The sequence below is a fragment of the Heloderma suspectum genome, chromosome 11 (assembly GCF_057233095.1).
Source record: "Heloderma suspectum isolate Gila_16-S chromosome 11, 16-S_ref, whole genome shotgun sequence".
Classification (NCBI taxonomy): Eukaryota; Metazoa; Chordata; class Lepidosauria; order Squamata; family Helodermatidae; genus Heloderma; species Heloderma suspectum.
This window is the reverse complement of record NC_139468.1, coordinates 31,401,863-31,428,276: the sequence shown is the minus strand read 5'-3', so window position 1 is coordinate 31,428,276 and position 26,414 is coordinate 31,401,863. Positions and strand designations below refer to the sequence as shown.

Genomic DNA, 26,414 nt, shown 5'->3' with positions numbered 1-26,414 from the left:
CCCTTCTGCAGTGATGGCAGAATTCAACGGGTTGGGACTTTCTTGTCAAAGTGTTGGGGAGAGCAATCCTGTGGCCCTCTAGACAGTGTCTAGGGGGCCATAGTTTCGATACTTGGATCCGAGGCCAGAGTCAGTGCTCCAACCTCGGACCCAGGAGTCCGAGCTCCCTGCCCCCTCCCCTTCGCAGCTGACAGGGAGAGAACCGCACTGGATGCCTCTCCAAGGTCATAAAACTGACCTCAGAGGGAAGGTAAAGGGGATGTTCTTGTGGGTGGGGAGACAACTAGGGAGGCCAGCTTATGAGGAATCCTCCGGTCTCCCCAGCCACCTTCTCTTCCCATCCCCAATGTCTCAGCTAGACGGGCAGAAAAGCTCGTCTAGCTAAAATGCAAAGTGGGAGGACCATGGGGGTGAAGATCCCTTCCGCTGTTCCTCCCGCTCTGCATTGGATGGCCATAAGCCTCCAAGTTCGGAGGCTTACAGCCATCTCCAGAGGATTGTGCCCTACAAGGGCAGGAACCCTCATGCAGTAAGTGGCTGGCAACCCCCCCAGGGTGCACTGACTGTCTTACGTGACTCATTGGAGGCAAATAGTCATTTTCAGTGTGTCTGTTTGAATCGTTTGACTGTACATTATTGGGAAAGAGAAATATGCACCCTTCCATGTTAATGCTCCACCTGGCTTTGAGGCTGAGTAATGTGCATTATGTAATGAATGCAGGTTACTTTCAGCCCCTGATACCTGTTAAATGCCTGGGGAATGTTGTAATCAGCTCACTGGCTACTTAAGAGCAAGCCGACCCACGAATGCAATGGATGACAAAGTGTCTGCGATGAAGAGATATCGTACATCTGCAGCCCCTCGAGGGGAAACGGGGGATCGCCTCCAGGAGCTGTAAAATAGGATGCCTTCCTAGCTGGGGCCTGTGGAAAACCTTTTGTTTGTGCTTCAGATCAAAATTCCAGAGTTGGGACTCAGACTCCTGCATTCCCTCAAGTAGAGTCAATCTAAGATGAAGGTTCCACGGCATGGTTGGTGTTCACATGAATAGTGAGTCAAGTCTGAAGCATTCCTGTTCTCACTGAAGTTCAGCATGAAGAAGGAACTGGAGCATGCAGTCCCCTTTACAAACTCAAGAATGTGCCTCTCCTATTAACATTTCTGTGTTCGTAGAGTGTTACCAGGCCTCTTTTCACTCTTCCCAGAATGCCCTTGCTTACCAAAAAATAGATCTGCTGCTACTCTAGAAAGCAGAAAAGGAAGATCTTTGGGATATTGTCATCATAACATCATGGAACCCAATTCTTCTTTTGTAGGAGCATGTGAGTGTGTGTGAGAGTGGGAGTGAGTGAGTGAGAGAGAGAGAGTGTTTATGTGTGTGTGCATGCGTGAGAAAAAGAGTGACAGTGCAAGTGTATGAAGGGAGGGGGGGGAGTCCTAAAAGGTGGGTTATAAATACGTAAAAAGATAATAGATTTCCCCAGCTGTGGTTTGAACCAGGCCAGTGCATTCCGCCACCCTGGCATTTTACCACCTAATTCTGCTGTATGTATAGTCCAGGCTGCCTGTGCCAATCCCTGCCTCCCTGTGTGCGTTAAAAATGGCCCGCGGTGTCATTTTGATGTGAGCTTTGAAAAAATGGAAGTGGAGAGTTCAAGCCATAAATACTGTTTGCTTGGGGAAGGCACGGGGCACGCGTGTTGGGGACTTGTCATCCTTCCAGCTTCGCTGCAATGGCATTCTTGTTGCTGGAGGCTTATCAGGCCATCAGTAGAGGTGGAAATGATCCCTGATTGCGCAACAGATGCACGCTTAGAGCAAAACAAATGAAAACACAAACATAAATCAGGTTTTCCCTGGAAAGAGGAGGGCGTACTTCCAGAATGGCCATTGGCTTTGGAAAGTTCTCAACACTCACAGGATAAATGTGTACATAATATCCTTCATGTTTGGGTCTCCCCACCTCCCCCCGCCTCCTCCACTCTTCTTATTTCTTAATCCTCCTACATATTTGGGGTCATAACTGACTCAAATGGGGAGGCAGATATTTCCCCCCAAACCTGTTACACTTCATACTCCTTGCATTTTGCTACAGTAGAGGGATCAATTGTTCTGTGGTTTTTCAACAGTGCCTGTCTGTCTGTCTGTCTGTATCTCCCCCCCCAATGCCCCTCCTTCCCTCCCTGTGATGTGAGGTTTTCACTAAAAGGGCACTGTGGTCAGTTAGTCTTCAGCTTAAAGCCGAGGGGGGAAGAGAAATGGAAAACTGCATAACCAAGGTATTTGGGGTTTAAATGATAGCAACCTGATGAAATCCATGCTTCCATGGCAGAGTAATTACATTATTTTAACTGCTCCATCAACACAAAGAGGGTTAACAGTTCACTTACTTTTTCGGTGGTGTGTGTGTGTGTAAATGCATATCTCCAGGAGGTTTAGTTAAAATAAAAGAGCGTGAGTAAGGTATCTGGGGTCATTATAGATCCAGATGCCACTGCATATGGCAGTACCCCACCTGTTATGTTATTCCTAATACAATTTCATATTTTTACATTAATTTTAGTCAGTAGACCAGTTCAGAGATAATGGAGAGCCATGGTTTCACACTGTATTACCAGGGTGGAGCAAGTTTCAGACTCACCTATGCCCACCTCCCTCTTTCATGCACTAAAGGTGGGAACAGGAAGCATTTGCTTCCGATATTAAACAAACCACAGTTCCCTGTTACATCCAAACTCCAGGAACTGTGGTTTGTTCCATCTCTAATAACAATTCAGGATCAAACTACGGTTTGCTCACCAACTAGAGTTTGAAGGATAGGTGGGCAGGAGGTAGATCTCAACCAACTGGTAGATCTCTGGGTGATTTTGCATTGCATTAGAAAGGATTTCTGATTCCCAGTTGTTCAACAGTAGCAGCAACAAAATGCCTCCCCACCCACCCTAAATTATATTGCTGACATGAGAGCTTGGGGTAACCAGGAGTGGATTTTTGTGGGGAAGGACTGTAAACTCCATTCAGTTCTTGTACTCTGAACAAATTCTTGGGCTCAGAATTCTTTAATTCTAAGCGTATGTTTTTTACACCTGGCAGTGGATCTCAGGATTCCACTAAAAAACAAAGCTGATCCCACAAGCCTGAGGTTTCTTTCAACTCAGAAACAAAAGCTTCCCTTCCCAGCTGGGGTGTGCAAATTAGGAGGAGAGGGGAGCGCATGTCTCTGAGCCTCACTGGTGCTTGTTCAACTTTCCCCAACCTGGTGCCGTTCAGATGTTTCAGACTTTGACGCCCATCAGGCCCAGCCAGCAGGGCCAATAGTCAAGAACGCTGGGAGTTGTAGTCCAACATATCTGGAGGCACCTGGTTGGGGAAGGCCGATATAGCAGGAAGCTTTGGTTTCCCATAACATACGAAGTAGGCCAGTCTCAAATTCAACTCATTGTACATTGCACGTTGTTTTTCTTAAAAAACAGCAGCAATGACCGAACTTGAGGTCCCACTGTTTTCGTGTGTGTTTTTTTTACATTTACATCCTGCCTTTTTTCCTCTTGCAAGGAACTCAAGGCAGCTTACATGGTCCCCCTCCTCTCCATTTCATCCTCACAACAGCCCTGTGAGGTAGGTTAGGCTGAAAGTCATTGGCTGGCCCAAAGTCACCCAGTGAGCTTCATAGCTGAGTGGGGAATAGAACCCGGATCTCCCGAATTCCAGTCCAACTCTCTAACCGCTATACCACACTGACTGCTTTTATCAGATTACTAAAGTGATCTTTACAAGCATTAGGAGGGTTAGAGAAAGGAGATACCTCTTCCTTCCTTGCGTACCCCCTCCTCACGCCCTTTTGCCGACCTTGCCGTACCTTTCAGCACATGACTTGATTAACTTTTTGGACAAGGTGTCTGCCCGGTGGCCAGTCTGGGACTTCCTTTTCAACTTTCCATCCGAACCGTTTTTGCAGAGCTGGCTTCTTTTTCAGTCTGGAATGTGGTGGGACATGCTCTGTTAAGCTGCCAGCTGGATCAGCGGGAAAGCTGGATCGCAGATTGTTACGGCTTCTTTCTCTCCCCCCCCCAGTGCCTCCTTCTTTTTCCTTTCCTACTTATGGAAAAGAAACGCAGGCTTGCCAGGTTGGGTGGAAAGTGGAGACGGTGCAGGGAACAGAAGCACACCTGACACAATAAAGAACTCCTCTCTCTGCGGCGTGGCAGCTCCTCGGCGGAAAGCCGGCGTTCCCGGCCCTGGCTCTCTGCTGCTGTGGCTAATAGCCTACTGTAGTTGTGAGGGTGGACTGGCTGGATCCTAGTACCTAAGAGCGTGACCCTTGAGCTGGGAAGTTGCCAGTTCAGATCTCAGAGCCTGGCAATTGCTATGCAGCCTTTGGGAAGCGACCGTGTTTCAGTGTCAGTCTCCCATCTACAACACGGGAACAATAATACTGACCTACCTTAACAGCAGGGGTGTGTATATGTCATGATTCCACAGGAGTGCAGGGAAAAAAACACACACCATGCAGCTTCCTGAGAATCTGTTTCTTTCTTTAGCAAGTTTCTAGTCCATATGGCTGTGAAGATACAATATATGGGTGGAATCTTAGAAGCCAAACTATGGTTGTATAGGTTCCCGTTGCAGGGGGCTTCAGTGGCTTACATTGCACCTTGTTACACCTTATGACTAGTGAAAGCAGAATAAATTATGTAAAACAACGACCAAGTCAGAAATATGCAGAATATGAGAAATTATGCAAACGTGTGCAAAATCATACAACTCACAGATAGAATTAGGCTTTCGTTGTTGCAGAATTAGGATTTCCTGGATGCAGAATATCACATTATGATGGTGACGATGATGATGAATAACACTGATGGACCTTACAGGGTTGTTGTAAAACTTACTGATTTGATGTATGTGAAGTGCTTTGAAAGAAATGACTATAGAAATACTAAGAATCCTGATCTCGCAGGCTGCAGAGGGGACATTGTTCAGTGGTAGAGCACATCCTGCCTCATAGCTCAGCTGCTATGCTACAGCAGGTCTGGGAGTTCATTTAATTAGTTCAATGCACCATCGCAAATTAGATTACCATTTTTCATTCTCTTTCCCCCCAGAAAGTGATAATATTCTTGAAGATGGATTAAGTGGCGATGGCACGTCATCACAAGGCATCCTTCAAAGGGGATCTGGGAGCGAATCCGACTTCTTTCCTCTGCCAGGCGATGGGATGGATGAGGTGGACTTTGGGAAGGTAAGGCTGAGTCTCAGTCACGCTTGGTCATCGCTTTGATGGGTCTGGTCCTGCAGATCTGCCTAAGAAATACTCCTCTGCAACTTCAGTTTAAGCTTTTGCTCTGTTTGGCATCTTGAAGTGTCCCCAGAAAATGCCCAAATGTACCTGTCTGTTGTCTACCCCCCCACACAGACACACACACACAGCATTTGGCAGCAATCACCGTTTCCTGCTGCTCCTTCCAGCAACATTGTCTTTTCCCCCGCTGTGTTATCTTCCACCCAGGATCAGATTGTGAGCAACATGATGTAATGGCGCTACTTAGCCTATCTGACTGGATTTCCTCCATTGCCATCGCTCCCATTTTGTTGCCCCAAACAACCCAGAAAGTCAGGGAGCACACTCAGGAGCAATTGTATTAACCACCCAAGCCATTTCCTCATTCCAGGGGTCAGTGAGAATTTTGAGAGGCCCACCATTGCAGCTGGCAATTTCTCCAGAGTCATCAGAAATCCAGATGTTTTGGACCACAACCCCCATCATTCCTCATTATTGGCCATGCTGGCTGGGGGTGATGGGAGTTGAAGTCCAAAACATCTGGAGCACACGGGTTGGGTACTGATGATCTAGGCCTATGATTCTTGCTTTGGCTGCGGGAGGTCTGAGTTTCAGTTCCAAGATAAACCCATGCAATCAAGTCAAGAGGAGCCAGACATTTAAGAAAGGGCCATAGCTCAGAGGGTTGTGTGATTCAGCAAAACTCGAGCTTGTTGAAGTTCCCTGAATTCCATCTCAAAGCTTGTTCCAACTCAAACATGTTTCAGATTGCGAGCTTTGTTTTTTTTTTCTGTTTGCATGAAAATCCATGCATATTTTGCGGTGTATTTTCCCCAGTGTGCGCATCGGTTGTGCACATCTTTGAAATGAATGCATTTTGTCATGGATTAAGGGCACAATCCTATGGCTGCTAGTCAGCAGCTAGACAGCCATAGGATTGGGCGGTTCCTGGGAACCAACCTCGGAGCCCGCGCTCCGAGGTCTGTTCCCGGAGAACTGAGCTCCACTCCTTCCCATGCTGCCTCGTAGGCAGCGTGGAGCAGGCCGGGACAGGGCAGCAGGAGCGAGGAGGAGATCCGCTCCTCACCACTCCTCCCACCCTGCGCTGGATAGGCGGTTGCCCCCGGGATCAGAGGCGACCGTTGATCCAGATAGGATTGCTCCCTAAAGCTTATTTGTAGACAATTCTAAAAAGGACCCATTTGTTCATGCGCATTTTCTGGATGTACACATGCTGTCGAGGTTTTTCAGGGTCCACGAATCACATTGCAAGCTCGGAAAAGTATGGAATTCAGCTGCAGATCGTGTTCGAGTCCATGTTCTGTCTGGAAGGTGTGAACTAAGTAAATATTGATCAAAAATGAGCTGAAACAATATATCTCATATATCCTTAATGGTGGAGCACCTGCTTTCATGCAGAAGGTCCCATATTCAATCCCTGGCATGTAGGGCTGGGAAAGAGCCCTGTCTGAAACCTGGAGAGCCTCTTCCACTCAGTGTAGACAATGCTGAGCTAGCTGGACCAAGGGTCTGACCCCAACAGCTTCCTACGTTCCTCCTCTTACCCTCCATCGGCACCATTCAAACAGGTCCTTCGCCCCTAAGGGATCCTAGTAAGTCTAACTCAGCCTTCCCCAACCTGGTGCTCTCTAAATGGTTTGTACTATAACTCCCATCTTTGCTGTCCATGCAGGTTGGAGCTGATGGTTATTGACGTTCAAAACATCTGGAGGGCACCAGGTTGGGGAAGGATGGTTTAAAGCATTTCAGTCTTGGGAATGTGCCAGGAGAATTAAACACACACACACACACACATGCTGGCTTAATAGGAAGTACACCAATAGCTTTATTAGCATTGAGCTGAAGTAGCTAACAAAGCCTTACTATGTTATTCACGTGACTGCATGAATGGGCTCTTGGGAGGATAATGCTCCGATCTGGAAGGGAAATGACCCCATGTTCCCGTAGATGAATCGGGGCGAGGGCTCAACATTTAACAAGCGATTTGTGAAAGCGCAAGGGTGGTTGGCTGAACTCTGCACCCTACTTTACTATCCATGGAGGGAAGTGTTCTGGTGCTGGAATAGCAGGTGAAGACCTCCCTGCTTCTCACCTTAGAGGCACTTCTTTTTAAAGAATGGCGTGTGCTGAAGACCTGTTGCAATCCATGGCCCCAGGCCCATCCTCTCTTGGCCCACAGTTAGGTGGCTGTATAACTCTGTTGGCGGGCGCAAGGGGCCTGGCCCAGGGCAAAACTGTTGGGAGAAACGTAGCTAGCATATTGAAGATCAGTACCCCTGCGTAAAAAGCCTTAAGTGGTGCTTTAAATCTAATGCTAGCACTTAACAGTCTACTGACGTATCTGGCATGACCTTGTTGAGTGATACAAATTGGCCTGCTGACTTGCTAAGGAATAAATCTTCACTCCCTTTTAAACATTTGGTTCTATTATTATTATTATTATTATTATTATTATTAAGCAGCCTTTTCCAACCTGGTGCTCTCCAGGTGTATTGGACTGCATCTTCCATCATTCCCAGCCAGCATGGCCAATGCCATCAATGCCATGCTTTCGCCTATGGGGGAAATGCGCATTTTCAATTGGGAAAAATGTGCATTTTGAAAAATGCATCTTTTTTTTTCTATTGGGGAAAAATGCACACTTTTTAAAATGCCCAGTTTTCCATGATCAAAAAGAAAAAGATGCTCGTGTTTGGGTGAAACAAGGTGAAATGAGCTTCGAGCAAGATTACAGGGAACCTGAACAAGTTTGACCATCGCACGTTCACCCATCCCTACTCCTAAATCAGGCAGACTGCAGGTGCAAAGAAATGCAGGTACAAAGAGACAATATTCATCCATTTGAAGTGATCTGGACTATGTACCTTGAGAAGGCCAGGAAACGCATTACACCAGGCTTCCCCAACCTGCCCCCTTCCAGATGTGTTGAACTGCAACTCCCATAATTCCCAGCGAGCATGGCTGCCGGCTGAGAATTATGGGATTTGCAGTCCAACACATCTGGAGGGCACCACCTTGGAAAGACTGCATTATACACTAAGCAATGTGAGTGCAATGCCTTGGGCCGGGTTCCATTGTTTATACCCTTGGGCCCATTCTTCATTCTTCTTTCTCAAAACGAACATTCAGCACATCAGGCAGACGTTGCGACATTCCCCGCTCAAGTGAATCATGATGTCTAACGTCATTTCCTGTGATTTTCTGTGTTTTAAGGCTCTCCCCGTCCCTCCCGCTTTCCCTGGCAGACCCATCCATATCGGTTGACCTTAGTGTTTAAGACCTCACCGCTTTTCTGAGTCTTCGTGCAAGTTGCGAACTATCCTATGCTGCAAGAGCAAGCAGATCTTTGTGAATTAGGGGTCTCACTCAGTGGCGTTTTAGTCATTATGGACCCACAGGGGTTCCAGCCAGCAGAATAACAGTTCTGGACAGGGAACTGGGAAAATGTTTTCCAGCTCCTTCAGCCTCCTGCACAACCCAGGGAGCGGCTAAGGAAAGGGTGAGGCACAGAGACGAATAGTAATTTTCATCTATAAAGTTCTGGCTTTGGTTTCTGGGGAGAAAAAAGCCAGCCACTAATGCAATTCAGATTTGTTTGTTTTTTTTGCCACAAAAAAAGGTCTCCTAATAGTTGGCCTAGTCACAACAATGCTCTGTTCTATCTTCTTCTCTGAGAAAGACTTTTACATACATCAGTGTAACATAGCGCCAAAGAATGAAAAGGAAGTTGTTTATCACTTGTATATTTGGAGCATGATATTGAAACCAGGCGAGAGATCATCGAGAGAGCATTCTTTAAGGTGTTTGCAAAGCACCGATCCTTGCATTACTTCTGCCAGTGGCTCCTAAATTAGTGTGCGGAGATCGCCAAATCTTCTGCAGTTGGAGCTGGCAAAGTGTGTCTGGCAAAGACTTAGCCAGTACATTGGATGCATCTACCACTCTGTGCCCATCAGAGCAGGGAGATCACATCCAGCCTTGATCCCTTTGCCCTCTGCATATATATGAGAAGGGGGAGGGGGGAGTATAGCATAGCAGTAGAGTCTGTGCTTTGCATGCAGAAGGTTCTAGGTTCGATCCCCAGCATCTCCAGGTAGGGCTGGAACACTCCTGCTTGTACCCCTGTAAGAGCCTCTGCCAGCCCGTGTTGACAGTGCTGGGCTAGATGGACCGCTCCTTTAGCCTTTTTTGGCTGAGGAGCAGAATAAAGATACTTTAATTAAAATAACAAATAAATAAATAAACCATCTATTTAAATAAACATCGTAACCAGAACCCCACATCCAGAGTACGCTATGTTAACATAAGCTGCCTCTTCTTGATTGTGCTGTAATGCAACGTTCCTGGATTCAAAAATAACCCCATGCAGTGATATTAATGCAGGGCTTATGACCCGTCCTGCCTTGTGATGCGGCAAGGTTGCAGTCTTGTGCTACATGTGGTAGAAATGTTCAGTTTTTGCATAAAATATGCCTAAGGGGATTTCTGTCAAACTAACATCTCTCTGCAAAGTTACAGTTCTGGAAGGAGGAAGATGTTGTTGGGGGGCGGGGGGAGAGAGAGACTTCTTCTTTACGTAATCTTGTAAAGAACTGGCAAGGACTTTGTAAATCCCCTCTGGGATAGCTGTCCCCAGTGAGATCATTCTTCCCTGCAATCTCCACTGCGTTGTCTTTCTAAATTGTGGTTAACATGGGGGTGATACTAACAAAGTTACTGCAAAGAATGAGGCTCTACATGGAGAATTAAAATAATCCAAGACAGAGAGAGGAGCGGCATTCTTATTTATATAAGTAAGAACCAAAAAGTGCATGGCTTTTATGTGAGAAATGGGGGCACTTGGGGATGGGGGGGGGGTCTCTTGCAGCTTCTTTGCTGAGTCATTGGAAAATCTTTTGAAAGTAGATGCTTTTCTCTACCTTTGTACTTGCATTGCACGTGGATTATATTGGCCTGCTGACCATATCTGAATGGTTGAACATTTTGCCTCTTTACAGCCAGTGTAGTGTAGTGTAGTGTAGTGTTAGCGTGTTGGACTGGAACTTGGGAGCCATGAAGCTCACTGGGTGACTTTGGACCAGTCACTGACTCTACGCCTAACTTACCTCATGGGGTTGTTGTGAGGATGAAATGGAGAAGAGGAGGATCGCATATGTTGCATTGGGCTCCTTGGAGGAAAGGCAGGACATAAATGAAACAAACGAACAGTTCTGGTCTACAAAGAGTGTTTTAGCAGGAAGCCATGTTACAGGATGAACCAGAACTGAATGGCCAACAGCATCATCTCTGCCATGTCAGCCGGATTAAAGGGTCTTCAGTGCCCTTCTCCCCAATACAAACAACATCAGAAGCTGTTGCAGATCCTTCTTTACCCAAAGCCTCAGTTGCTGTTAACATAACACAGGGGAGATTAATGAGCCCTTTGCCTGGGTCTTAGAGAAAGCAAGAGAAAGCAGCTGAAATTAATAGGAGAGGTTCATGGAATTAAGCTGCGCTAATTCAACCCTTGGGCTGCCAGTTGCCCACTCCCTAGGTTACAGTTTTGATCCCAGGTGAACCTGCAGCATAACATATATTGATTCTGGTAGCATAACCTACTGGTTTTGTTTGGAACCTGCATTCCTCTCCCTGTTTTGGCCCACACACCAGTTGGATTCGCGTTACCAATTTCTTCTTTTCTTGCCATTATTGTGAGAGGTCACAACTGTGATAGTAAAAACAACAGAGCTTGGAACGTCCTTCTTCTGCAAGTGATGGAGAGTCTGTCTCTTTCTGTTTCCCACAAGAGCTGCACGCTTTCTACAAATTACAGCAGGCGATGGATTTAATAGTTGTTTATTTGGGGGGGGGGGAGGCGTTTTTTCTATCTACTTTTTATTTAACCCTTTATAATGTTACTGTATCGTGGCATGTTTAAATATTGTATGCTGCTTTGAATGTCTGAAAAGCTACCTATAAATATTTTAGATCAATATGATTTATGCTGGTTTTTCCCCTTGCAGCAACCTGAAGAGGAGCAATTGGGTGGAGATAGCACAAGTTCAAGTTCCTCAGCAGATGATACACTATCCCTGGAAAGGAACTCGTCGCTCGGGAGTGATATCTCCCTCCCTCGGGTTCTTGGGCTCAGCAGGCCCAAGGATCCATACTGCCTGGATGGCAGCTGCTTCGACATGGCAACAAGTGCTGAGGGCCAAGAGGGCGAGGCTGCCATCTCGGGAGACCTGGAAGAGGAGCTGGATAGCATCGCGGAAGTGCCGCCTCCTTCCTCTGCCCTGAGGAATGCCATCCGGCCGCTGTCTCCTTTCCGCCGACATAGCTGGGGCCCAGGGAAGAACGGCAGCAGCGAGGCTGAGATCAACCACAGGAGGTGAGTGAAAGGCAGTTGGCAGCCCCAGTTTTTGGAGGGCCCTCGGGCAAGATGCCCCCCATAGGCCCCCTCCCTCAGTGAGTCTCTTCTGCCACCGCCATTGTCACCAGCTGCTCTTGCTGCTCCTCTTTCTCATCATTGCTACCACCTGCTTGCTTGGCAGGCAGAGAGCCAGGGACCCATACAGGGACCCTTCCAGCCCTACCCGGAGATGCTGGGGCCCCTGGCTGGGTCCCTGTGAATGTGGCATCTCCTGCTCCTCCTCCTTCACGGGGCCCACCCCTCTCCCAGCCCCCACACCCAGATTGGGAGTCCCTTTGCGTGCTGCACATGGTCCACAACAGGATGTCGAGCGCCGTGCAAAGACTCTGCCAGCTCTTGGAGGCCCACTGGATCGGTCTGGGGTGGTGGGCGATTCCGCTCTTGTTCCCCACCTCTGCCTTACAGCCTGACCCAGCAGCATCCATTCCACCAGGCTGTGGAGCAGAGGGAAAGAAGGGAAGCAGGGCTGTTCCATCACCTCTGCTAAGAGGCCATTTGCCTTTGGGTCTTCCTTAGTGGTCACCTAGCAGCAGCCATTTCATCAGGATAGGTCTTGTGGCACCCTAAAGACTAACACATTTTATTACAGGATTTCTGGACTAGAGCCCACATCATTGTATATGAAGTGTGATCCTCGGTTGTCAGCTATGTGTTCTGACGGGTGTAAAGGGTGTGTGTGTGTGTGTATGGGATGCAAAAAGTACAATCTCTGCCAAGTCAATGAGAGCTTAAGGGGGCAATCCTATGTCCCCTAGACAGCATCTGTGGGACATAAAATTTTTTGGTTTCCTGGCTCTGCACTCGGAGCCAGGAAACCGCACTCTCCCCCCCCCCCCCATAGCAGCATGGAGAAAACCATGCCAGCTGCCTCTCCACGTTCGGTAAACGGAGCACGGAGACGGGGGGAAAGGAGGCATTCCTGGGGGCAGGGAGGTGGCTGGCTTATGCCCTTTTCTATCACTGCCCCATCCTCCTGCCCTCCCCCTCTCCAAAGCCTCCGCTAGACAGGTGAAATTGCCTGTCTAGCTAAAATGCAGCACGGGAGACACCTCCGTCTCTGCATAGGATAAGTGTAAGCCTCCGAGATTGGGGGCTCGCGAGTGCCCAGGGTGCAACCCACAGGATTGCACCCCAAATGTTTGCAAAATGACTCTTCATCACTGAGGATCACACTCCATGCATCTGATGAAGTCCCTAGTCGGTGGAACGTATGCTGTAACAAAAATGTGTTTGCTGTTAAGGTGCCACAGGACTCATTGTTGTTTTTGTTGCAACAAATGTAACGCAGCTATTCCTCTGGAAATTATTATAAGAACTATAGCTTTAAGAATTGGTGCTTGCGTTTACTTATTTCCTCCCCATCCCACTTTCCTTTTGTGTCTTTCAGATTGTAAGCCTGGGGGTAGGGACTGTCCTGTTTTTTGATTGATCTGTAAGCCCCTCTGGGATTTCAGCAGGGTAAAAATGCTGTAAATAAATAATAAAAAATAATTGAATAGTTACTCTCCTCTTTGCCACAGGAAATTCAAGGCAGGCTCCCCCCCCCCACCCATACACACATTAAAATAAAAACGCCTGCCTTTTTTCCCACTGTTGACCACCACCATAAGGGCTAGAAACCTCAATTTTGGTTGCTGTTGTTTTTTTTAAAGTAAAACAAAAACAAGTTGAGATTGTCAGGAATATGTAGCAGGAGAGATCTGACTGAAAGACAGCAAGCCATATCCCATGATCAGCGATGTGATTGTAGCCAAGCGGGATTTTCAAACCTCCATCGATCCCTGGTAGTATATGACATGAGTTTAAGTCATTCTCAAGACTTACATTATTGCATATTATGACTCGCCCTAATCTGCTGAGTGGTGAGTGGCTGACACAAGGTTCCTGGTGCGAAGCAGCTAACACTTCAGCTTGTTGTCGGTTTCATGGTTAAGAAAGCTCTGATGTTGGGGGCAGGGGGTGGGGGGAGTCCCTCCTGCATCATAGTTGTGAATTTAAGGTCACAGACAATACCAGTTTATACAGTCAGCAAAACCAAGTGGTAAAGCTTGTTCTTGATTGCACCACTTCTGACCAGTGGTGTAGCGGAACCAGGGCTGGCAGGGGCGAAGTGCCGGCACTTTTTGATTAGCGAGGACACTGATGTCATCTGCCGCCCCCTTCAGACTTCCTTGTTCCTTCGGAGCTGAGCTGCAATCCTCAAAGCAGCTGGGGAGGTGTGGGTGGAATGGATTTTCCCAGCAACAGTATATTGTTGTGAGCTGTCCCTGTAGTAATGCAAAGTATTTTGGGGTGGCTTGGTCTTGAATTAAGACCCCATTAGTTTAACAAAGTTCCTGCAAAAGGCATATATAATATGGATACAGAGAGACAGGTCAGCAGCCAGCTGTCTGCATTTTGGGATTCTCCTTGGGGCCATGGCTATGGGGACCAACGGGATGAGCACCTGCACTTCAGATGAGGGGGTTGCTTGCTTGAATGCCTCCCCATGATTATGCCAGGGAGGGGGGACATCCTCCATGGCCATAGAAAAATACGATGCTGGGGAGAAGGCTAGGTTGAGCTGAGGCTTATCTGCTACTTCCTCACGTGTGTATAGATGTTGCTGTCTAATATTGGGGGCATCCAAACAGGCAACTCCCCTACATTTGCAGTCTGAAGTGGAACAGTCCGAGAAAAGGCTTCACCACGTGTTTCCGCTGATTTGTGTAACTTGGCCCTGGGACATCTTCGTTATTGCTCTATGTACATTGACAGAGCTGTACAGATAGTACTTGGATGGCAAGGCTTTGCTCCCGGAGCCCCAACAGGCCATCTTCCTTATACCTTAACATACATGTCGTCTTTCTCCAATTCTTTTACCCCGTTCTTTCATCCAGTATTTCCCCATCCCCATCCCCATCCTGGGGATTTCTCAGTTGTTTATGCTGCTCCCTTGTCATTGCTGACTGACCATTGTCCATGATTCATTTTCAGTTCAATGCGAGTGCTGGGGGATGCTGTAAGGAAGCCTCCCACCCATAGGAGAAGGTACAGCACAGACACTGTTGCTGACTAACCATGATGCGTTTGAATGGCTACTAACTTCCTGCTTTTGTATTAATCACAGTGGAGCTCCTGACCCAAACATCTGATCCTTCCAGCACAGTTAGTCAACTGGTTCGTTTTCCCCCTTAGGGCTTAGGCTTCATGCAAAACGTTCCTGGACCATTTTTCTTGTAGGTCTGGATCGCAATACAATTTCATGTTTGAAATGGAGCTTATTTTTTTGTTTATTATCTTTGCTTCTTTGTAAATGAACAGGGTTATTTTTCATTGTACATTCTTCATCATTTTATTTATTTATTTACAACATTTACATACCGCTCCACATCTAAACATTACACCCATGTTTGCTTATTAAACTGGTCAGTTGATGCGTAACGTTTCTGATCCCCCAGCACGTGATTTTAGAGGATTGAGAGTAAGCCCTGTGCTCATGTACTCACTCCTCTCATATGCCTGGAGTTGGTTAGCTGCTTCTTGGTTTAGGCAATCCATAGCTCACTGTTGCAGACAAACAGGTAAACTATTGCCTGCGTTCACCTTCAAACTAGGATTGCCAGCTATAGTTTGAAGCTGGTTTCCAGTCTTGGTTTGGAGGGCTAGTGCAAACCATAGTTTACTTGTTAGGCTGCAACAGCAAACTGTGATTTGACAAAACAGGAAGTAACTAATTGACTTTAAGTATATGGGAGGAGGAGGGAGTGTGCAAGCACAAAGCTTCTTTCCATTCCTCCTAAGCCGTGGTTTGAAGCATCAGAATCTTACATGTAAAATGACTTGATATCTATGCTGCTGTTTGACTAAACTGATCCTCGTGGCAGTTTACCAAACTTAAGTTAATTTAAAAACAATTATTTGTTGCAAAATAGTCTCTAGATTTTCAGAGCAGGCAGATTTGAAAGAAATGAAATAGATTAACAAAATATTCTATACCCTTGATTTGATTGATTTCATTTCAACACTATATATATTTCATTTAAAAACAAAAACAGAACTAACTCTCTCGAAAGCTGGGAAATAAAGTACATTTCTGTTTCCAGTTTTGGTTGTTGTTTCTTTTCTCCTCCATCCTCCAATTTATATATAAACACAACGCTTAAGGCAATTTTTTGTCTTTCCATATTAAAACCCTCAGCATGGCTAATCCTGCTAGAATTAACAGCTCATCCCATGCTTGAGTGGTGATTTTGCAAAAACATGTTTCGTCAAATGCAGGAGTTGGGTTAGAACACTGGCCTTATTTTTACAGCAACTTCGCTTCAGTATGTTTCTAACATTTTGACGAGTTTTCAATGCTGAGAGAGGGAGAGTCCATCCATGATAAATGATGTAGACCAGAGTTCCCCAAGCCAAGCTGGCTGCGGGTGATAAGAGTTGTACACCTCTAGAGAGCACCAGGTTGGCAAAGGCTGGAATAAGCTCAATACAGAAATAAAAGGGAAATGGCAGTATTGAAACATTAATCCAGTATTTCATAATAACTCAGACTAAAGGTCTGCAGCCGAAACCTGGCTGACAACCCCTCTTTGGTTCATAGCTCCCTTAGATGTCAAAGATTCTTCATCTTTTGCCTCCTTTACCTTCCTTTTTCCTTCCTTTATGCTGAATTCTTGCTGTGAGGCTTAAGAAGTGCCATGCTGGATTAGACCAAGGGTCCAGCATTCTGTTCACCCAGTGGCCATCCAGCTACCTGTGGGAAACCCACAAGTAGGACATGATGCAACAGCACCCTCCCTTTCTCCTTGACTCTTACAAATCATCACCTCCATGCCTTATTCATCCCTTAGGACTCTGCCTCCTCCAATCATTCTTTCCCAGGGTTCCATGCTTCTCAACTATTGCACTTGCCTGTTAGGTGTCTGGTCTGTTAAACACTCCTATCTCCTGAGCTAGGAGATGTCACAACTTTCCAGCCATCAGCTGCTCTGCCCACCCCCACCCACTTCTTCCCAACCATATAACACTTTCCTGGTCCACTGGGACATGTGGGGTTTTTGTCTCAGCCAAACTGGTTATTTATTTCCCTCATAAAAGTTTCACTAATGGTCAGTGTACTAAACCTTACCTAGGAGTTGGAATGTTCATAGGCATTCCATGACATCAGAACAACTCAGCCAGTACCTGAAGGGTGTGTGTCCTGATAGGCTAGCTTTGGTTCATTACATAGATGTAAATTTCTATGAGGCACCATTGGTCAGGACCTGTCCTGCCCAAGCTCTGTTTGGGAAGAATGGGAGCCATGCAAGAGCACAAGACGTGTGTTGAATTGGACACATGCCTGGACACATGTTCAAACTATTCATAAGACTGACACATGCAGAGTTACTGGGAAAATCAACTCCTAGTGATCTCACCTCTTCGCAAAAATGCCGTATGGCTGCTGTGCCCACCAGCGTATTAACAAATGAGCATAACACATTGTTTTTAAAGAGGTATAGTTCTTTAAAGACTAGCAGAATTTGTAAACATCCACCTCTCAGACAACCCAGTAATGGCAGGCCTCTTGCTCTCTTTTGCCTTTTGATGTCTCCAGTTTGAGCTGGTGTCCCTCTGGTGTCCAGTGCACTGCCATGGGCGCTGACTTTAATGGTAGAAGGTAGAGTATCAATCAATGTGCCGCAACGCCAGAAGCAGCTTGCAAACCCAGCGCTGTCTGCTTTCAGCGTGGTGTCTGTAGCCTTGTTGTGTCTGCTTCGTGTCTGCTAGCTTGGGCATTGTACAGTCTCTCGTTAAATGTACTTTCGTTTTAAGCTTCTGAGCACGCGACCCACAAAATTTGGCTGGCTGGAATTTGTGGTCACTGTGACCTTGCCCTCCCCCCTAACTTGAAGAAGGAACGGGGCATGTCTTAGCATGTCCTGCTAAGCTTCAGAGGTGCTCAGAGTGCCTCCAAAGTGCAGCATGACTGCAGGGGTGAGCCCCAGTCCTTTTCCAAGCATCTCCACGCTTGGGGAAAGGGTGAGGGCTCCCCGGCGCATGACCCATGCCATGGCAGGCGAGTTTGTGAACCTCTGGTTTTAAGGCAGGCTTGCAAGAAATGTATTAGCCCACAAAAGGCTTTCAGGCGGCCTGTGCTGTGCAAATGCACACGGAGAAGCTGAAAGAGGTAGGGTGGGTGAGATTACAGCTCCAGGTTACAAATTTCTCAGTGCCTAGTTGCCTGGAAGCAATCCTTGTTTGCCCCAGGTAGACCGAGTGAGTAGCTTATTCAAGCCTGCAGTCTCCATGGCCAGTTATCAGCGTTAGTGAACTATTTCCCGGTTTTGCTAGCGTCTGCCTGGAGCTTCTGAATTCAAAGGTAAATGTACTTAACAGCGTGTGTGAATCATCCCATGATGTCAGTGAATGTGAGCCGGGTGAAAGGCGAGCCCCACTTATTTTGGTGCTGCTTGCTCAGGAGAATTTGCAGACAGATTGTGTACTGAGAAATTTATATATATAAGAATTAGAATTAGCAATTATGAAAGAGAACTACACTTCTGTGGGTAGAGTTGATGGATTAAGACGAATGTTGCAAAGAATTTAAAATCCATACAATTAAGTTCTCAAAACGTATTATAGGCCTATAAAGCCTCACTTAGTCATGAAATAAATCAATAACAAATAATTGCCAAACATATTTTGACCGAGTTACCATATTCAGTGGCTTCGTTCGTGTTCAGTGTTCCTGGCCAGGCAGCCTTGCCCTGTTCCAGGACACTCTGTTCCATTTCTATTCCCCCTAGTTTTCCATTGGGTTTCTCCAAACAGGCAGTCAGAATTCCGTGCACATCGAGCATGCACAGTGCCCATTGGACTATTTGTAAGTGTACCCCCTCTCAAAAGGTGGGTTCCCCTAAAGATTCTGTATATTTCTGCAGACCTTGGGATTCCCCGAGGCCTACTGATCCCTCCGTCGCGCGTGGATGGTGTGGGCATGTGTGGGGAAAGGGTGTGTGTGTGTGTGAGTGAGAGAGAGAGAGATTAAGGATGCAATCCTATGCGTGATTAGATGGAAAAAAGTCCTACAGCTCCCAGCATAGCTGGCTGGGGAATGCTGGGGATTATAGGACTTTTTCTGTCTAAACATGCATAGGATCTCGCCCTAAGAGTGAATATGTGTGTATGTGAGGGGAGAGAAAGCTGTATGCGTATATAAGTGTTTCAGAATGTGTGTGTGTGGGGTAGTTGTGTGTGTGTGTCTGTGCGCGCGTGCGCGCATTTGTGAGTGAGAGAGTAGGTGATGGGCTTAGTCAAAGGCCCGCTCTTGCCTTTGGCCATGCCCCCCACCTCTGACCCATCGCTCCATGTGGCCCTTGGTGACAAGAAGGCCGCCCACCCTGGGAATATAGGATGAGAAAGTTACTCTTCTCCTGACTCAAATTGTGGGGGAAGGGCCAACGCTTGCATTGAGAAAGGGCATCCACTTCAGCAGTCCCTTATTAGATAATTAAAAAGTCATAAACACCAACAGTTTACGAATACTGAAAAGGCTTGGCATTGTCAACTCCTGCTGACTGTATTCGTCAAACTCTGTGCCAGACTTAAAAGGCCTTTTCCTCGATTATTGGAAGACCACATCAATCTGCTAGAACAGGGGTGTGGAACCTCTAGCCCAAAGTTCAAATCTGGCCTGCTGGGATTCCTGACGGCAACACCCGCTTCTCCTGGCCCCACCACCTTTCCTCCAGCCACCAGTCATTTGATGTTCTTGGCTTTTGTGTAGTTTTCCCCCCCACTCTCAAAGCTTGAAATGCCTCTCCTAAGGTTTAGCGACTGGCGGTAAGAGTTGTAAGCTTCTCCAAAACGGAGTTTGCCCCTCGGACTAAAAGAGATTGGGCACCCCTGCTCCAGAAGCCTTCAGGTTATCAGGATCTGATTCACCCTGAATAGAATGCAGATTTCTCTGCAAAATGTCCAGCTGGAGCCTGTAAACAGATGGATAATTCGGATTACTTTCAGTGGGGACCGGACAAGAGACATTACACATGGTTTGTGTCTGTAGTCATCGTTGTCGCTGCTAACTGCACTAATGCTAGATTATGCTAACTAACCAAAGAAATGAGGCAGATGCGAGCGTGCTTGCAGTGGAATCGTTTTAAAATGTAGGTTTAATTGGCAGCTTCTTCCCAAATATGCTTCAGCCAGCAGCTTTGGGTTGTTGATCCATCCAGAATCTGCAGAACGTAATTCCTGCAATTTGCTTTCAGTTACAGCTTAGAAGGCCTTGCAGGAGAGGTCGATAGTACTAAGAAGCCATCCTCCAGTCTCGAGTCAGCATCTCTGAATGCCAAAGACCTCCGGCAAAGCCCCCTGGGAAATGATGAGCGGGGATCCTTGGTCTCGCTCACAGAAGAGCTGGAACTGGAGCAAGGAGAGATGAGAGGCTTTGACCGTCAGGTAAGCAAGGGTCTTCTGTATCAGAGGTGCGGAACCTCTTTCAGCCCAAGGGCTGGATTCCATTTTGGAGACGCTCTCGGGGGGCCCATTCCAGTGGTGGGTGGTGTCATGTTCCTTCGTCCTCCCCCTTCGCAACCAGTCTGCTTCAGGAAGCAAGGCTCCAGGCTAGCTCTACTTCATTAGTTAACGACTCGCTCCTTTACAAATGCAGATTCTAGGAAACTCTCAGACTGCATAGAACCAGCTAATCCACACCTCTACGAATATCAGTAGAGGAGACGAAGTGGAAGAGAATTTTATTGTTTTAAACTATTTTTATTGTATGTTGTACATCGCCCAGAGTGGCTGGGTGACCAGCCAGATGGGCGATTAATAAATTTAATAATAAATAAAAAAAAAATAAAAGTTGCCAGCAGCCTGGGCATGAACTTCTCGGCCAGACATGCTTGGCAGAGAAGCCCCTCCCTTAGGGTGGCTCCCTCCTGTTTTGGCCAGTATGGTGGAGCATCTGAGCCTTGCCCCCAACCTTTCCCGTTTGGCTCTGCGACGGACCGTAGCATCCCTCAAGTCAATGCCCCTTGCCTTCCTCCTCTGAAACTTGAGTTCTTGTGGTGGAGGAGAGGGGGAGCTGTTCAGGCTGAGCCATCTGTGTGTCAAGGTCTTGGGAAGAAAGTCTCGCCGTATCTGGGCTCGCTAGGGAGGGTGCCTCCTTCTGTTCTGGCTGTTCCCATTCTGATTCCAAATTTGAGCTGTGCCAGACATCTCCACATGCTCAGATTCATTCCTGGCAGGTGGGGCTGAAGGCCAAAGGGGAGGGGCCCAAAATACCAAAAACTCTGCATGTTTTAGCATAAAGCTTTTATTGCCAGTCACTGAGCCGTAGGAGAGGCATTTCAGCCTTTTAGAATGGGGGAAAAACTGCTAAAAGAGGGGGGGGGGAACCACCAAACAATAGGTGACGGGCGGGGGGAACATGGCCACCTGTGGAACTCCAGGGGGCTGAATTGGGACTTCGGCCCTGAAGTTCCACGCCACTGTTCTATGCATTCCACCCCTCCCCTTCCTCATTGGTTTTGAACTGAAGTTATTCCATGGTGTTCCATTTTGGTTTGAGTAGCCTGTCCAGTCAGCTGTAGGCAGAAGCAGCTTTGGTCAGAGATATGACTGTAAGTGTGGTTAGCGAGGATGTACCGAGCTCTGGCCACAGGATGTAGTGATGGCCACCAGTTTGGATGGCTTTAAAAAGGGGGTGGACAAATTCCTGGAGGAAAAGGCTATCAATGGCTACTAGTCTCGATGGCTATGTGCTACCTCCAGTACCAGAAGCAGTGAGTCTATGTACACCAGTTGCTGGGAAACATCGGTGGGAGGGTGCTGTTGCACTCATGCTCTGCTTGTGGTTTCTGGGTCGATAGCTGCTTGGCCACTGTGTGAACAGAATGCTGGACTAGATGGACCCTTGATCTGATCCAGCATGGCTCTTCTTATGTTCTTATGCCCTGCTTATGTTCAAGGGAACACCTGCTCCTTTTAAGAGCTCTGTGGCAGGGTGACTCTCAGTAGGTCTGCCCTTCCTCCTCCCATTGATCTCTTCGCTCTTCACCCTCTTCTGCTATGCCGTGAAGGTTAGGGGTGTTGGGCAGAAACATAGCAGCTTGTCCAACCGCTAGATCTAAGCAGATTGTTTTAATGCATAATCCTGTTCCTGAAAGCCCTAAGGGAGCACACATTTATATTAAAACAAGGTTCACGCTCCCTGCATGCCTTGTTTTAAAATGAGAATGTGCCTTTTTTGCCACTGCCACTGTGCTGCCAAAATTCACTGGCAATTTGCTGGTTGCGATTTGGGGCTGCTAGGGGCCGCAGAAAAAAACTAGAGGGGGACATATGCAGCCCGCATGTTGCTCACATCTTCTCTAGGGGCTGCAGTGAACCCCTCGATTTCCTGTCCTTCTGTACAGCAAGGAGGTGGAGTCAATCTAGTTCTCTTCCTTTCCCCAGATACGCCAAAGATCACAGCCACGCTTCAACTACAGCGCAAATCCCGTTTCTCCTCCGTTGACTAAATCCATGTCACTGATGACCATCATTCAAACTGGACCAGACAGTGAGTACATGTGACTCTTCGTTTCACGTTGCATTTAGCATTTGTTGGTGACTGCACCTTGAGTGTACTGATAGCACCTTCCCCTTTCCTGCAGCACTGTAGCTCTGCGCCACTGTGGTATAAATAACTTGAGACCATGAATACACAAAGCTGCCTTGTCCTGAATCAGGCCTTTGGTTTCTCTTGCTCAGTACTAAGAAGGCAGTAACTCAAACAAGGTCTTTCCCAACAGTTCTGCCTCTTGTTTTTTTTTAAATGGGAGGCACCTGGGACCTTCTGTGTACAAAGCATGCGCTCTACTGCTGAGCTGCGGGCTGTTTTGGGTGGTCTTCAAAGAAACAAAATTGGGGGCTGGGGTGGCAGGAAGGAAACAAGAATGAACTTCCTCCCTTCACATGTACTACATTGCTGTACCTGTCATCCTGAGCGGCTGCTTGTTCAGCAGAATGGGGAAACCCGTCCTTAGAAAGTAAATGCCAAAACACAAACGAACCATCAAGCTGCCACCTTATGACTAATGTTCTCTCCTTTGAGAATATCCCCTTGATTATTTCATGCACCTCTCAGGTTTTGAGAGAGACAGAGAACAAGTAATCTCTACATCTGCTCTACTCTCTGGCATAAATGTGATGAGATGTATTATATTGGATGATTATATGCCCTGCGGGGATGGACAGGGGAGTGGGGTTGTTGGTACAAAAGCTATGTCAGTGAGTTGGTTGGTTTGCACAAGTCCATTGAACATATTATGGGATTCGACAGTTCTGACCATTGCATCGTTACTGTCATGATCCTTACCCATCCCTTGTTCCATCTGCATTGCCAAGCGTGGGATGATGTTGGCACTAGGAATGACTAGGACAGAACAGTTCCATTCCATAATTTTTCCAGGATTATGGCATCTGATTGGTTCTATCCCTGTTTAATTCCAGTCAGAAATCCATAATTTTGGAACATGGGTGGCAGAATTCTGCAGATGTACCATTTTCTTAAAAGACGACTTGAAAAAAAAATCCAAGCGTTTCCATAATTTCACAGTTATAATGATGTCTCAGTTGGAATCAGTAAGAAGATCAAAAGAAGCCTGCAGGCAGAAAATGCCTAGTGAGGGGCTGCAGCCTCTTTTAATCTGCTCCTTGATTTCAATTGTACAATTTTGCAAAAAGAAAGCGTTTTTTTAAAAGGGGGTGGGCGGAACCCCAAACCTTTCTTTTAACATTTTAGAAATTTGGTTTTCCTGGAAAAAAAATCTGAAAACACTCCACTGGAATTTGACTCCAAAACAGATTCCGCCGCACCAGGTTCTGATCTGGAAAAATACGCTGGAAATACAGAGTTGCAAAATGCGAGGTTGAATCTGTAAGCGACCCTAGTTGACACAGGAAAGCTGGGTAGCACTGCTGTTGTGTGGGGTACATCACCCACTTCACATACATGCATGTTGAAGGGTTTAACTGAGCCGGAGTGAAGTGCGAGAGCCTGGGATTAGACCACGGTTCTGGTTCAGTCCTTTACACTAAGGAATTGTAGGCAACCTGGGATTAGGGAATGGGTTTCTCCATCCTGCTACAAGTCCACACACGAATTACAAGGCAGCCAGCCAATGTGGTATAGTGGATCAAGTAGTGAGCTGAAACGGGGTAGGTGGGTAGGTGGGTGGGCAACCTAATGCCCTTGACCTGATTTCAAAAGTCCCCTGCAAGGTATCAGTTCAGATGTCTCTCAAGATCAATCTGTCCCTCTTCTGACAGCCCTCTGGGCAGGGGGAGAAGAAGGGAAAGAAAAGGGGCACACCCATCACTGTCATTGGCCTCACTCACTGCTGACGTGTGGGTCCCAACAGATTACCCTTAACAGAGGGAAAAAAAGTTGCCCATCCTAAGCTAGAAGCACAAAGATTCATGAAACTCATAGAGTGGCTTTGGGCCAATTACTCCTCATCCTCACTTGCCTGGAAGCAGTGTTATGGAGATAGTGGTGATCAAGAACCATGTCTCCTACCCAGACCTCTCTGGACAAAGAGTAGAATACAAAATAAATAAGGCATTGAGAATCCCTCTGTATTTTTAACGTAAGTGCCAGCTTCCCAAAGCCCTCTTCATTTTAACTAGAGCATCTTCTTATTGGAGAGAGCTTCTTTGGATTTGGTACTTTCTTGAGGGTCTCTCAAGGAAGAAGAGAGCCCTCTTAGAAGATCCATTTCGATTTCTTAAGCTTTGTGACTAACAAGGATGTTGACAAGAGGTTGCCTGTCCCTTAGCAATAGTAACCAAAACATTACCTTGTCCATTCATTTAAATAGCCACTTCCTTACTTCCTGTGCCATATTGCACCAATTTCCCCCCTCATTCTGAAGCCCATCATTTATTTTAAATAAATATATATATATATATATATATATATATATATATTTATGTATTTATGTATTTATGTATTTATTTATATTTATTTATTTAAGAAACAGCAAATAACCAGTTGGCATCTCTCTTTTTTCCCCCTGGTTGCTAACCAAACACTAAAACGAAAAGGAAAAAAAATCTTTCCAGAAAACAGGCTTGCCTGATGAACCAATGATTTTCTCCCCATTACAGAAAAGTTTTCCATCCAACTTGGAATGGCAGTGTTGCATCGGTCTGAGGCAAACTGTGGCTCGTTTTACAAATTCCTCTCTCTCTCTCTCTCCCTCCACCCCGCCCCCCCAGTCTAATCTCCCTCTGCAAATGCCACCAAAGCTTGAATTAGCGGATGGAAAAAAATGTGCTCACAAAAGATGTGGGGGTCAGCGTTGCAGTTTAACAAACATGGGCCTTTTCAGGCCAGAACACAAAATTCCAGAGAAGGTATAGTGGTTGCTGAAAGCAACTGTACAATGTTGTCTCTTCTCCTCCAGCTGGAAGTAGATGTTGGTTTGCTGGCTTTTTGTTTAAAACTCGTCTACATCACATCAGATTCCAGGGAGATGTGTGACACATGCAGATTACATTGCAATAGAATAGAAATATCAATATAAAAAAGAGACATCAGCAAAATCACAAAGCATTGCAGAGGCATTATACATATTTTTTAATACCTGGGTAAATAAAGATATCTTAACCTGTTATCTAAAAGCTTGTAAAATGGGCACACCGGGCTGCCAACAAAACAGCCATCCTGTACCTCTGCTCCCAACAAAATCTAGTGGGAACATAGGAAGGTGTCTTATACTGAGCAAGAATCTCGCTCCATCTAGCCCAGTACTGTTGACACTGACTATCAGCTGCTCTCTGGGATTTTAGGCAGGAGGTTTTGGAGATCGAGCCTGGGAGTCTCCATATGCAAAGCTGGGGTCCTGCTAATAAGCCATCCCCCCACAAAGTCATCAGCACACCACAACTTTCCTTTCTTCTGCAGGCTACCAGTGAGGTGCAGTGGAGCAACTGGCAGTACAGCGATGGCCTGGTTCTCACATAGTGTTAATACGTGGGATGGGTTGTTGAAATGTGGGTTGCTGTGACATGTGAACACAGCCACGCTAACAAAGCATGGTTTGTAAACCACGAAAGACCCAGAAAGAGAACCCATGGGTTTGTTGTTGGGCTGTGAACTCCGGGTTGTTTCAGTCATGGGTTGTTCATGGGTTCTTTCGCCAGGCTACATAGATGGCAGGCGGGAGTAGTAAACAACCCCCCACCCCCCGCTGCTGATAGAATCATAGAATCATAGAAGAGCAGGGTTGGAAGGGGCCTACAAGGCCATCAAGTCCAACCCCCTGCTCAATGCAAGAATCCAAGTCAAAGCATCCCTGACAGATGGCTGTCCAGCCTCATCTTGAACGCCTCCAGTGTGGGAGAGCCCACCACCTCCCTAGGTCATTGGTTCCATTGTCGTATTGCTCTAACAGTCAGGAGGTTTCTCCTGATGTTCAGCCGGAATCTGGCTTCCTGTCACTTGAGCCCATTATTCCATGTCCTGCCCTCTGGGATGATCGAGAAGAGATCCTGTCCTTCCTCTCTGTGACAGCCTTTCAAGTACTTGAACAGCACTATCATATCTCCCCTCAGTCTTCTCTTCTCAAGGCTAAACATGCCCAGTTCTTTCCATCTCTCTTCATAGGGCTTTGTTTCCAGTCCCCTGATCATCTTTGTTGCCCTCCTCTGAACCCTCTCCAGCTTGTCTGCATCCTTCTTAA

General features: G+C 46.7%; 1 protein-coding gene across 4 annotated transcripts in view; it reads left to right on the top strand.

Annotated features, from left to right (window-relative positions):
* The window catches only part of AKAP13 (A-kinase anchoring protein 13), a 366,785-nt gene that overhangs the window by 268,572 nt on the left and 71,799 nt on the right, over nucleotides 1–26,414 (top strand). For 3 of the 4 annotated variants that reach the window (XM_084817347.1, XM_084817350.1, XM_084817348.1), the window contains exons 11-16: nucleotides 5,107–5,243; nucleotides 11,306–11,673; nucleotides 14,692–14,745; nucleotides 17,294–17,356; nucleotides 19,950–20,139; nucleotides 22,141–22,246. In XM_084817347.1, the coding sequence (XP_084673473.1) occupies nucleotides 5,107–5,243; nucleotides 11,306–11,673; nucleotides 14,692–14,745; nucleotides 17,294–17,356; nucleotides 19,950–20,139; nucleotides 22,141–22,246 (918 nt within the window). The remainder of the gene's footprint in view (nucleotides 1–5,106; nucleotides 5,244–11,305; nucleotides 11,674–14,691; nucleotides 14,746–17,293; nucleotides 17,357–19,949; nucleotides 20,140–22,140; nucleotides 22,247–26,414) is intronic. The other variant, XM_084817349.1, reaches the window with a different exon arrangement.